The sequence below is a fragment of the Dipodomys spectabilis genome, unplaced genomic scaffold, assembly GCF_019054845.1.
Source record: "Dipodomys spectabilis isolate Male_0828 unplaced genomic scaffold, ASM1905484v1 ptg000174l, whole genome shotgun sequence".
Lineage (NCBI taxonomy): Eukaryota > Metazoa > Chordata > Mammalia > Rodentia > Heteromyidae > Dipodomys > Dipodomys spectabilis.
The window spans coordinates 1,085,112-1,099,397 of record NW_024870851.1 but is presented as its reverse complement, the minus strand read 5'-3'; the positions used below and the strand labels follow the sequence as shown (position 1 = coordinate 1,099,397).

Below are 14,286 nucleotides of genomic sequence, written 5' to 3'. Positions count from 1 at the left end.
GGAAGTCCTGCTTAATCAGATAACTGCAATGCTATTTCCAAATGAAATGCCATTTCCATACTGTCTGAAAATGGCCCGTTTTATTGGTAACTAGAGAAAACAATATAAACTGTAAATAACATTAAGTGCTCTGTTTACCCATTCCAGGCACTGAAGTAGCAGGGGATCCAAGACGTCTTGATAAAGCATTTGACGGTAGGGAGGAAGTAACAGTTCTTTCTGGTGGTCCACCAGGAGCTGAGGCATCCTTTGGTGGTCCAGGAGACACTGGAACTTGTGGAGGAGGAGGTCCTTGATTAGGAGTTGCAGGTGTTGGAGAAAGGTTTCTTTGAGCTGCAGTTCGCTGACGAATCTCTAAGAAGAATAAGTATATGCTATTCTTAATATCCAATATACATACCATATTAGCCAATGTCCAATTGACATTTATTTAAATTTTGTGGCACCAAAAGACACTGTAGGGTCAAAATATCTTGTAATGAGAAATTTATAAAATCTAATGCTGAAAAGAGAATTCTTGTATCTGGAACCTATAATTTAACTGTACATGTTTACAGGACAAACCATACCTAATACCATTTTTTTCAGATAAATTCAGTATCTACATAATAAAACCAAATAAATTCACCACTCAACTATGTGTCATGCCTTTTCATAGTAAACCTACTTAATTATGATAAAGGAAGGAAAATTTATTGGAATTAGTATAATTTTTAAGATTCAAAGTGATCATTTTAAGAAATAAATGATTATATATAGGTCCTCAAATTATGAAATTTATCATAGAAATGCTGAGACAGCATTCTTTACTATAGAGGTACCGTTTCTATTGTCCTTTATACTATGACTATCTTTTTGGAAATTTTCTTTTTTATCAATATGTTCAATAGAGGAAAACTTCCTTTCTACATACACAATGTAGAAATCACAAGATTCTTTGGGACAATGATTGGCAAATACACCAAATTCAGGCTGCTGTTTTATTGGAACACAATCCTGCTCTCTTGTTTACATATTGTCTGTGCCTGATTTCACACAGTTGAGACCATATGGCTATCATGGCCCTTACAGAAAATATTTCTTGATTCCTCTCAGTAACATAAAAGTGTAACATCATCCCACTATAATCTCACTGAATGTCAATAGGAAGAGTTCAAATAAAGAAGTCCTTAATAACTTGTTTTTTGGTCAGTTGTAGGACTTGGACTCTGGACCTGGGCACTGTCCCTGAGCTCTTCAGCTCAAAGCAAGTGCTCTACCACTTGAGCAACAACGCCACTTCTGGTTTTCTGGTGGTTAATTGGAGAAGATTCTCACAGACTTTCCTTGCGTGGGCTGGCTTTGAACAACAATCCCCAGATCTCAGGTTCCTGAGTAGCCAGGATTACAGGTGAGCCACCGGCACCCGGCCTTCATAATAGTAATACATACAAAATTAAATTTTCAAAATTTCTGAATTAGTGGGCTGAAACTAAAAATTATATTTTAACAGGCATAAAGAGTAAAACTGTATCCTTGTAGAAGAATAAAACACTTCAGATTTTGACTGTTTTAAGTTAAAATTTTTTATTAAAGTTCACTGGAAGCTAGGTAGTCCTAGCTATTCCAGAGGATGAGATTTGAGGTCCAATCCAAGCAAGGCAAGAAAGTCCACAAAAAAAAAAAAAAAAAGGGAGAGCTGTGGCTCAAGTGGTAGAGTGTGAGCCTTGAGTACAAAAGCTGACATTCCAGCCCAAGTTCAAGCCCCAGAATACATGCACGCATGCACGGGCGGGCGGACGGACGGACACAGACATGGACACACACACACACACACACACACACACAAACACACACACACACACACACACACACACACACACACACTTCATTGCAATTGAAGTTTTCACTCTATTGTCAGATCTCAGCTCATCACAATCTAGCCTACAAGTTAAAGGCTGGAATTTATAGAAAGATTTTCTTAGACTCTTGTTAATAGCTATGTGACCTTGAGCTACTTTAAAATAAACTCATTTTATCTTAAAATTAGGATAACTATTCTTTTTTTTAATTTTTATTTATTTTTTATTGTGAAAATACTGTACAGAGGGGTTACAATTACATGGGCAAGATAATGAGTACATTTCTTATCAAGCATTGTAGCCTCCTCCTTTGTTTCCCCTTCCTATCCTCCCCCCCCCCCCACCAAAGTTGTAAAGTTCGTTTTCAACATGACAACTTGTACTTCTCATTGTTGCAACGGGTCCACCTGTATCCTTATTTAAACGACCTATAACTATTCTTAATTTATAAAATTGTTTTGAGACTTAAATGTCTGTTCATTGATAGCTAACAAACTGAATATTTCAAATGATATTGTTTCACAGTTTTTTTATTGTTTTCTGTTTTGTTTTTCTGGTGCTAGAAATCAAGTATATCCGCAGTTCATACAAAGTCTTTTCAAACTGCTTCAGCTGTAATTACTGAGCCAACAAATTTTCTGATTCATAATTCAGTCACTTTAATAATAAATTACAAGTATAATATCATTGCATAAGTAAAACTTTTTATACTTTGCCACTTTCCATATGATTTATGCAGAAAAAAATCAGATACTACCTGGCGTAATCAATCGTACCTTAACTTCTCCTAAATATATAGATGGACACTTGTTTGTTTGGGTTTCTTTTAATCATAAGGAATACCAGAAGGGGTAGTTATGCATTAAAGTACAAAAAGTAGTTGGTATAAGCCAGTAAAATACGTTAAAATAATTATTTTTAAAAAGTAAGTACCAGTGGTCCACACCTATAAGCCTAGCTAGTTAGGAGACTGAGATCTGAAGATCACAGTTTGAAGCCAGCCTAGGAAGGAAAATCTGTTAGACTCTTATCCCCAGTTAACCACCAAAGAGCCAGAAGTGGAGCTATGGCTCAGGTGGCAGAACTCTAGCCTTGAGCAAAAAAGCTCAGGGACAATACCCAAGAAAGCATTGAGTTCAAGCCTTAGAACCAGCACACACACACACACACACACACACACACACACACACACACACACACACACACACACGATTGTACAAAAGGCACTAAAGTCAACATCATCATATTACATCATATTAAGTTTGGTCACCTAATTTACTGAAACATAAGTCATCAAATACTATAAACAATGTTTAGTACATTTTCCAGTCTATATTAGACTATATTAAAAGGAGCCATTATCTTGCATTTGTTGAACAAAGACTGAAGACTGCTTCCTCTGAATGTACATTTACTCTGACATACTCCTTTAATATTATTCACTTGTTATAAAAAAACGTGAGTTCTTTAACGAATTAACATAGGACATCATATCTAGTGGTCCACACGAAATTAGCATAGTCATTCTAAATCTGGGCTGGGAAGGTAGCTCAGTGGTAGAGAGCTTGCCTTGCATGCATGAAGCCCTGGGTTCAATTCCTCAGCACCACATAAGCAAAAAGAAAAATAAAAAGCCGGAAGTGGCGCTGTGGCTCAAGTGGTAGAGCGCTAGCCTTGAGCTGAAGAGCTGAGGGACAGTGCCCAGGCCCAGAGTTCAGGCCCCACAAACGGACACAAAAAAAAAAAAAAATTCTAAATCTAACTTTAGCAAAGAGAAAATATATTATGGAAGAGATATAAATGGGACTGGAAAATACTGCATCATTTTCAAAGGAATATATAGAGAAGGATTATAGTATCATTAATAGTTTTAATAGCTAGCATCATAGTACCAGTCTATACTTCGTAAAACATTATGAAACATTCTGTAGTCTCACAAGTTAGAATATAAGATTTATTTTTTATTCACTTGTTTTTTATTTTAATAATTTTTATTCAGTTCCTATATTTAACTGCATAATACTAGCCTCCAAAGAAGAATTTTAAGCATTTCCCATTAGTCTGGCAAAACATCATTTAGAGTAGTATAGACAGGAGGAGGCTGAACATTCTCATTAATAATCAGTTATCAATTTGACAAAATTTCCAGCTGGGTCTTTTGGCACATGCCTATAATCCCAGCATTCAGAGGGATGAAGCAAAAAGATTGTAAATTTAAGGCCAGCTTCAGCTTCAAAGCAAGTCCCAAGCCAGTCTAAGTTGAAAAGGTGAGGCCCTGTCTCAAAACAACAAAAATTGAATAAAATTCACTGTCACCAACTATGAGAAACATACCTATGTTGGTTTTAAATTTAAAAAAGAAAAAGAAGGAAGTGGCGCTGTGGCTCAAGTGGTAGAGCGCTAGCCTTGAGCTGAAGAGCTGAGGGACAGCGTCCAGGCCCAGAGTTCAGGCCCCATGACCAGACCCAAAAAAAAAAAAAAAAAAGAAAAAAGAAAAAGAAGCCAAGTAAGATTTAAAAACATTGTTATAGTAAAAAAAAAAAAGAAAAGAAAAAACTTAAATTACAATAAAACATCATAGTGGTAGGGGAAAAACAGAGGAGGTAACAACGCTAGATAGGAAATGAACTCATTACCTTACTCATGTAACTGTAACCCCTCTGTATGGTATCTTTACAATAAAAAATATATACTTAAAAAAAAAACAAAAAAAATCATAGTTAGGTTCAAACTTTCTTAATTTTAATTCCACTGTTGCAAAATGATCCAAGTTTCTCATGAGAATGTCTTCTAGTTGTTGTAAAAATTAAAATGAGATAATCAGCAAAAGAGTTTAGCCAGTGCACATGAAAATTACTTAATAAATAACAGCTACTAGTATCAGTCATGTAAATATAAAGGCTGCAGAGATTACAATAAATTAAAAGTCAAGTAATCTTAGCAGAGAATGGTGGGGCACATCTCTAATCCAGAATTCAAGAGGTAGATTCTGGAGAATCATTGATTTGAGGCTAGCTTGAGTTACACAGTAAGATCCCATGGTTAAAAAACAACAAAAAACAAAAGGGTTGGTGATTTATCTCAGTGGTAAAGTGCTTGATTAGCATGCATAAAGTCCTGGTTCCAATCCAGCAATGCCAGAAAGTTGTGTTTTTTTGTTTTTTTTTTTTAAATGTAAAGACTAAGAAATCTAGAATTTCTACAGCAATTATTTTTTTAATATAGATGCTCTATAATGCAAATAATTATCCTTTAAATTTTTCATCTGCAGTGAAGTGATGACTTGAACCTCAACTCAAGATCCAATAATGATGGAACTAATCTAACAATTCCAGAAGGATTTCTGCAAGTCAGTGGGTTGCTTGTAGAGATTGTTCCTTGGAAAGGAGATCCCAAATCTTACAACTATACCAACAATATATTTTTCTTGTAATGAATCTTAAAGACTTAATAGTTGATAGTATTTTTTAATTTATTTTGGGGGAAAAGCAATACTGGGAATTGAACTAAGGGCCTTGCACTTGGCTAGGTAGGTGTTTTCTGTTTGTGCCACATCTCTAGTCCTTTTTTTTTTTTTATTGATTACTTTTGTTGCCTACCCTCACTTTCCAAATCTAATTACCATAAGGTCCAATCAATCTATTCCTGAATTATATTTTAAATCTCTTCTTTTTCTTTCTTCAACTACATAGCTGTAACTCTATCTAGTATAGGCCTCTCTTATCTATTATTGTTAACCTAATTAATCTCCATACCTCAGCATTATTCTCTATTCTATCCATTCTCCATGTGACCACAAAAAAAGTGTTCTTGTTCAAAATTTCAAAGCTTTTAGTTGTTTACCATGTTTCATATAAGATAAAATCCTACTCTATGATGTTGTATACAAAGCCTTTCATAATTTAATCCCTCCTTCACATAAATACTACCTTCCCTTTTTCAGGGCTAAGGCACTATTACAATCCCTCAAGGTACTAAGTTTGTCTTCCTGTCATTGCCCAAGGAGTAATCTCTTTACCTAAAGGGTATTTTCCCAAATTACCATGATTCATGTCCCCTTCTACCTAATTGTAGTCCTTAGTAGACCAAGTTGTTCATTTAGATATGTATACCCCTTTCACCATGAATTAATAGGCAGAAATTGAATATAACCTCAGGATGTGGCAAGGTAACTAGCAAGGAGTCTGAGCTTAGTAAAAGTCTATAAAATGAATCTATTTTCCTACTACATTTCAATTGCCTATTACCCAATTTACATGGTGTGATACACAGAATAATGGCTTCCCACAGATGTCTACAATCCCTTCCCCAGAGCCTATAAATATGCTATGTTACATACAAGGGGCATTAGCAGCAGAGACAGAATTAAGGTTGAGTTTATGTTGTCTGCTACATTGAGAATCTCAACCTAACTTCAGATCATATAAAAAACTATCTTCAAGCAGAAAATTTGCTAACATATACCACTTGCAAACTCTTTTCCTGAGCTTACCTTTTCTTTCCTAGTGGCCATGAGGCTTGAACTCAGGGCCTGGGCTCTGTCCTGGGGACCATTTTGCTCATAGCTAGCACTTTACCACTTTGAGCCGCAGATCCCACTTCTAGTTTTCTGGTGGTTAATTAGAGGTAAGAGTCTCACAGGCTTTCCTGCGAAGGCTTAATCTGAACTGTGCACAACCCTCAGATCTCAGCCTCGGCTAAGCTTACAGGCGTGAGCCGCCAGGGCCCGGCTGAGCTTACCTTTTTGTTGTTACTCTACATCTCTACCTTGCAGTTATCTTAACGTCTATTGTTTTGTCACCTTAGTGACTTACTTCTGGTATAGTTTGTCTTCTCTCTCTCCTTTAAACAGCCTGCACCTTAGCATTCACCTTGGGACTTTGCTATGGAAGTTTTCTGCGTTTGGGTTCTACTTTTGTGGCTCTGATGTCCCAGGCCGCTGCGGGCTGGGGCACTTTTCGCGGCTTAGAGGCACAGAGCTGGTGAGGGCTGGGGGAGGGTCTTCGCGTTTTTCCACCTTTGTGCCAATTTTGAGGTTTTTTTCTTTTCTTTATTCGGTCTCTGTATTTCTCTAGTTGTTCGCCTTTTTTGCTTTTGTCGGTCTCTTGGGGGAACTGCGTGTTGGAACCCAAATTCTCTTTTTAGTTGGAGAGAGCTGTGGTGTTTCCCTACTGGTTCATCACCCTCTATTTTTGAAATTTTAAATACTATTTTGAAATTTTAAATAAAAATCAAGAGTTCTAAAAGAAAAATTCAGTTTCCTCTTACTTTTTTCAACTCAATACATCAAGCAACTACTCTATGACTAAAATATTATATAAAAACCACTGCATAAGATTCAGAGTTGCATACAGAGGTGGTAATCAAGTACAAGACAAATCATTAACTCCAAAACAAAGTGCAAATCATAAGGAAACCAAGAAAATATTATGGAGAGAGATTCCAAAAAAGGGCAATTAACTCAGTGATGGGATGGAGAAAGGATTCATGGCAATAGTGGCATTTAAGATGAAAATTTAGGGAGAGATGATCCAAGATGTGATGAGCCAGTAGGGAAACACCACAGCTCACTCCAACTAACTAGAGAATTTGGGTTCCAATACACAGTTCCCCCAAGAGACCAACAAAAGCAAAAAGGCGAACTAGAGAAATACAGAGACTAAAAAAAGGAAAGAAAAAACCTCAAAACCGGTACAAAGGCGGAAAAACGCGAAGACTCTCGGCCGGCCCTCACCAGCTCTGTGCCTCTAAGCCGCAAAAGTGGCCCAGCCCCCACGGCTGCCTGGGACCTCAGCGCCACAAACGCAGAAAACTCCCATAGCAAAGGGCCCGGTACCGTGAAACCCAGACCCGGAGCTCCCACGGCCACCCCGCTCAGCCCAGAGTCATCGCATCAGCGCGGCGGTGACCAGCGACCGCCAGCACATAGATACAGCAACCTGCCACAGCACCGCTGGACAGCCCCTAACCAGTTCCAGGATCAGTGAGTACCCCACGGGGGACACCTCTCCCCACCCCCGCCACGGGAACTGCACACGGGGCTCTAGCAGCATCACCTGTGTGCCCCCCACTCCGAGGCCAGAGGCGGGGATCGAGCAGCATCTGCCGCCCAGTCCCTGGCTAAGCGGATCTAGGAACTAGGAGCTCTACTCCCCAACCCACTGGGAACTGACAAGCAAGTGTACCCCAACTAGGACCCTAAGCAACGAGTACCGCGACGCTCCAGCAGCAACCCAGGAAAGAGAGAAGAAGAAATGGAGAACAAAAGATTAAATAAAGAAATTGTGCCAGAATTAGCCAAAGAAATAACAACAGCAATTTCAAGAATACAAAGAAGTATCAAAGGAATTCCAAGACCTAAAAAAAAGATGCAATTAAAAATAGACACAGTACATACCTCCTTAAAAGATGAAATTGACACTGTGAGAATCCATATAGAAACCATAAATAGATCAATTTCTGCAATGTAAACCACAATGGAAGCCATAGGTAACTGAAAAATAGACTGTCAGGAGTTAAAGATAAAACAGAGAAGCTAGAGAACAAAGTCATAGATATAGAAAAAACACTCAAAATATCAAAGGGAAGTCTAAGAATTGGCAGACAATGCCAAGAAATCTCATCTTCAAATAACTGAGATTGATGAAGGAGAGGAATACCAGAATAGAGGGATACAATAAGATTATTACAGAAAATTCCCCCAATCTCAAAAGAGAAAACCTCACCCACATAACAGAAGCAAATAGAACATCTAGAAGACAGGATCCTAGAACAAACACTTCTAGACACATTGTAGTAAAGACTAGACCTGAATTGCGAAGAGCTGATTTTTAAATGCTGTAAAATCAAAGAAGGAGCAATCCTACAATGGAAATTAGTATTACTGCGGACCTCTCCATACAAACCCTCACCACAAGGAAAGCCTGGAAAAGTACCATCCAAGCCCTGAAAACCAACCCAGACTGGTATTATCCAGAGAAACTAGCATTCACATTTGATGGAGAAACAAAAATTTTTAATAATAATGAAAAATTAAAGGAATTCATGAACAAGAAGCTAGCACTACAAAAAAAATACTAAATGGAGGAATATAGCCTTTAGAACATAATCAAGACCAGGGAATTACATCAGACAGAAATCTAATGGAGAATTCACTTTATTAATATGAAATGTCCCTCCTTGTTTTTTCTAATTGTAATTTGAAATATATTTTATTTGATATTATTATTACTACCCTGGCCTGTTTATGAGGGCTATTTTCTTGGAAGACTGTTCCAGCCTTTCATCTGAATAGTTGGAAGCCTCAAGGCCATAGTTAATGAAAGACAAGGAGAGATACCAGAATTGCTGTAGATTGGGTAAGCTAAGTAGACAGGATAACTAAGCAGGCTAGATTAGATTTTGTGATGAAAATAGAGTATTAGTGAAAAATGTTGGTGAGTACTAATAAAGCCAATGAACTAAAGCAGTTTAGTTTAAAGCATTACATCTCTTGGTAATTATACTAAGGTTCTGTGAGTTTTCAGCCTTAGGAGATGCTGATAAATGACAAGTAGCTCTGAAATATTTTTGTAATTATTCTATCAATCTAAAATTATCTGCAAATACAAAGTCAAGGAACTGTGTTTCACCGAAGTCCCTTAAATAGACTATAGGAAACTTCAGTGGTTTGAGAGGGCACAAACGTCACAAATTTGAAATGTATTGACATTGAAATTAGTAGTTATGATCTGTACAGAAATCCTTTTACTCTCTTACCGTACATTCTTCAAAGTACACCTATGCCTCAAACATAGAACCAGCCAGTTAGTGGTTGGTGGCCTTCGTGTCTTGGCAGATACTTATTTAGTATCTAGGGACAATTTATCACAACAAGTACACCTTCAGGTTGTTGTTTTGCTTCTTATATTTATTGAATTTGCATTTTTGTTGTTATCTTTGTGTTATAGTGCATTCTTTTCACAACCATGAATCAATAGTTTTAGAGATTTGAGACAGAAATGTTAATGAATTAGCTCAGAATTGCTAACACAAATATAAAATGAGAAGAGTAACCCATTAAAAGGAAAAATTGTAAAAAGTATGCATTATTGAAAAGTTGAGTTTTAACAATTTGCTGCATCAGTATGTTGTCTGAGATGAAACCCTGTAAAGAGTAGCTTCAAGAACTATGGTGTTTTCTTTAATGACATTTCCACAAAATGTTTCAAGACATACTTAGTAAATTAAGGGTATGTATAAAAAATTACAACCACAGACTTTGTGTCCAGAAACCTAGACTTAGTTGTAAATTTGGAAAATAGATTAAGTTCTAAAAGTCTTAACTTGCTCATAATAAGGTGGGGGTAATGAAATACTTAAATCCAGCAGTAGTGAAAAGTAAATAATACTTAGGACAAATATGAAAGTTTCAATAAGCATCTTACAACAAATATTGTTATGGCTTTCGTTGTTATTGCACTGTATTATTGTGACATATTGGAAAAATTACCTGTAACAATGTGCCAAAATAAAAATGAAAATGGAAAAAAAAAAAGGTGTGAATTTAGAAATGAATGGGGATGCAAATGTCATTGTAAATGTTGTAATATAGATAATAAAGGAATGTCTTTGTTATCTACCTTAAGGAACATGTGGTAATTTTAAAATAAAATTTCAAAATTTGATTTAGCACCCAACATATGGAAGCAGAGTATGTCTGCGGTCTTCCCTTGAATCTGTTTTGTAATTGCTTGACCAAAAAAAAAAAAAAAAAAATGCAGCTATGAATTTCCAGGATTAAAGTCTCTCAGGATGCTTGGTCTGAGAACCTAGCTACCACATGGACAAGTCCAAGGATTCCACAGAGAGGACTATGTTGTGAGAAATTAACCACTAGAATAACCAACAATCCCATAAAATAGCCACAAAATAGCCAAGATGAGTTACCTCGCCTAAACTATGACCAAACTGTAAACTCATGAGCAAATTAAAACATTAGGTTTGAGGCCAGGCGCTGGTGGCTCACACTTGTAATCTTAGCTACTCAGGCCACTGAGATCCAGGATCATGGTTCTAGGCCAGCCTTGGGCAAGAAAGCCTTTAAGACTCTTATCTCCATTGGTAAGCACTAAAAGAAAAAAACAAAAAACAAACAAAAAAACAAAAACCCTCAGGAATAGCACTCAGGCCTGAATTCAAGCCCAAAATTGGGGGTGGGGGGGGGAAGAACCACTAAGTTTGGGAATAGTTTGTTACATGATTTAAATATATATAGAGAGAGAGAGATAAAATTATATATATATATATATATATGTATATATATATATATATAATGCTCATTTGTCACTTAAGTGAAAAACAACCCAAACATGAATTTATGAGATAATCCCAGACTCTCATATTTCACACATATATCAATGAAGCAGTAAAATATAAAGAAATATTGTACTCACTATGAAGAGCAGAAAAGGCATGACTTCTATCATTTTTTAAATTTTAATTTACTTTATATGCCAGTTGAACACAATTCAGTAAACTCTAAAAGTCTACTTTTATTATAAGAAGTTGTAATTCATTCTAAAACCATTAAACTTTTCTACAACAATAAATTGAGATATGTCAGGATACAACTGACTTCTGTTAATCTCATTAGTAAAAGTACAAGTTTGTGTGTATAGGTAAAAGTTGGTGACATCCTTTAAAAAAAATATAGGTGTCTTAGGATTAATTTTTAGCTATGAGATGGCATTTTCCAGTAATGTGACCGTATTCCCCACTTTACTTACTTCTATGGTCATCATCTAGTCCTAGGAACCTTGGAATTAACAAGAACTTATCACTCCCAAGTTTCAGCACCCCATTTTCAAACCTCATTTGCTTTGCCAATTATTCTAACCACAATGGAGTCTATAATTAATTAATAATTATAAAGGGTTAGCAAACTTCATTTAGAAGGACCAAATGGGAAACATTTGTAGACCATACAAGGTCTCTATTGTATATTTGTATTTACTATTTTTAAAACTGCTTAAAAATATAAAAATCTATTCTAAGCTAAAAAGCCATAAAAAAAAAAAAAATAGGTCATGGCCCACATTTGCAGGCTGCAGGCTGCAGTTTGCAGGTTCCTATATTAACACTACCAACTTTCAGGTCCTAATTTTCCTCATGATCATCTCAAGATTCCACAATCCATTGTTACACTCTCTCCCTTGTATACTAACTTCATCTCCCAGTCCCATTATCACCTTACCAGATTCATTAGATAAAATTTCAACCGTTTGAAACCAACTATCCATGCCTGTGTGTACCCATACAGATGAATATTAAAGACACAAACAGGCTCCGAACAGTAACTTATACCTGTAATCCCAGCTAATCAGGAGTTAGAATATCACAGGATCACAGTTCAAGGTCAGCCTGGGTAATAAATTACCTAGATGCATCTCTATCAATAAGGGCACATGCCTGTGGGATGCCATAGGTAGTAGAATCATGGTCAAAAGCCAGCCCTGGAGCAAAAGTGTCAGCCCTTACCTATCTATAAAGAAACAAAGACTGGTGATGTGGCTCAAGTGGTAGAGCACCTGTTCAATAAGTGCAAGACTGACTTCAGACTCTAGTTCCACCAAGCTCCTACCAAATACTCTGGCATTCCTGCATTTCTTTTTTTTTTTTTTTTGGTCAGTTGTGGGGCCTGAACTCTGGGCCTGGGCGCTGTCCCTCAGCTCTTCAGCATAAGGTCAGCGCTTTACCACTTGAGCCACAGCACCACTTCTGGCTTTTTCTCCTTATGTGATACTGAGGAATTGAACCCAGGGCCTCATGCATGCAAGGCAAGCACTCTACCACTAGGCCACCTTCCCAGCCCCACATTCCTGCATTTCTATAATCTGCTTATTCTTTCATTTGCCTGAAGGATTATTTCACACCCGTTCTTCAAATTTCCAACTACATCTCCCTCAATCTCACCTTCACTATGAAATTGGATATAATCAGAAGATAATTCCCACTCTCTGCCTATATCTGACCATGTTCTCAGTCTGCCTTGTTACTAAAGAAACTGTCACACTTTTAACAAAAGCCAACTTTTTAACTTGAAAACTAAATCACATCCCTCTTAGCTAGTTATGGCCAGGTCTCAATTAATTGTCCCCACTGTCTCCTATATTATAAGCTATTTCATGTCTGCTAGGCCATTTCTATTGACACACAACATACTATTATTTCTTTCATATATTATGTTTGCAAATGTACACAAAATGTTTCCCTCTATAGCCACCCATTTATTCACTCCGTTTCCTAAAATTTCTTTTTTCTCATTGTCTTATACTTTTTTACTCCCTCCATTTGTAGTCAGACTTTTGCCCTTATCCCTCTACTAAAGCTATTCTTTTCACCAAGGACCTCTAAATTGCTAAAAATTAAGTAACCTAGATAATTCCTAATGATTAGACTTGTGTTAACCTGTATCTAAGCATCAAATAACTAATATTAATCTGTACACACACACACACACACACACACACACACACACACACACACACACACACACACACACACACACACACACACACACACACACACACACACACACACACACACACACACACACACACACACACACACACACACACACACACTGGGCCTGCTTATTCCCAGTTGCTACTTTACCACTTGAGCCACACATCCAGTCTAACTTTATTGATGATTATTTTGGAGATGGAGCCTCAGACTTTTCTGCTTGGGTTGGCTTTGAACCACAATTTTCTAGATATCAGTCTCCTAAGTATCTAGGGATACAGATATAAACTACTTGTGCCTGCTTAGGATACCTACTTTTCATGTTTATTTATTCCTTCATATAAAACAGGATTTCTGATTTTCTAAACCTAAGCACCAATAATAAAATTTTCAATATTAAAAAAGGCAACTCCTTTGTACAACTACTTAAATATAATTTTAAAAAGGAAAAAGAAAACAAATTACCACTGACCAGCTTAAAAAAAAAAAAGGGCAAACATACTGAATCAAAAACACCTTGAAATTTAAGGCAGGACAACTAAATGTAGTATGACATCCAGGTGAATCCTAGAACACAAAAGAGACATTAACAAAAAACGAAGGAAATAATAAACTACAGACTTGGTTAACAATAAAGTACATATTGCAACAAATGTAGCACCTTAGTGTATAAATTAATAGGATATATTAATATAAGATATTAATTAATAGGGAACTCTGTATTTGTTTGGCAATGGGAAATCTGTATTATCTTTGCAATTGGTCTATAAATCTGTAACTCCCTGTTTGAGGAGGAAGGAGAATTCAGGATAGATGAGTTTATTGTCCAGTAAACATAAGTAAAACCTTAAGCAAACATTTATAAATGGGTGCTTAATCTTAGAAAATCAAGACTTATCTTCAAAACTTATCATCAATCAAAGCACAGTATAAATTATTA

The 14,286-nt window shown here is 36.6% G+C and overlaps 1 protein-coding gene across 3 annotated transcripts in view; it reads right to left on the bottom strand.

Moving 5' to 3' along the window:
• Positions 1-14,286, bottom strand: part of Lnpk (lunapark, ER junction formation factor) — a 69,514-nt gene that overhangs the window by 15,977 nt on the left and 39,251 nt on the right. For all 3 annotated transcript variants that reach the window (XM_042694191.1, XM_042694192.1, XM_042694193.1), the window contains exon 9: positions 139-354. In XM_042694191.1, the coding sequence (XP_042550125.1) occupies positions 139-354 (216 nt within the window). The remainder of the gene's footprint in view (positions 1-138; positions 355-14,286) is intronic.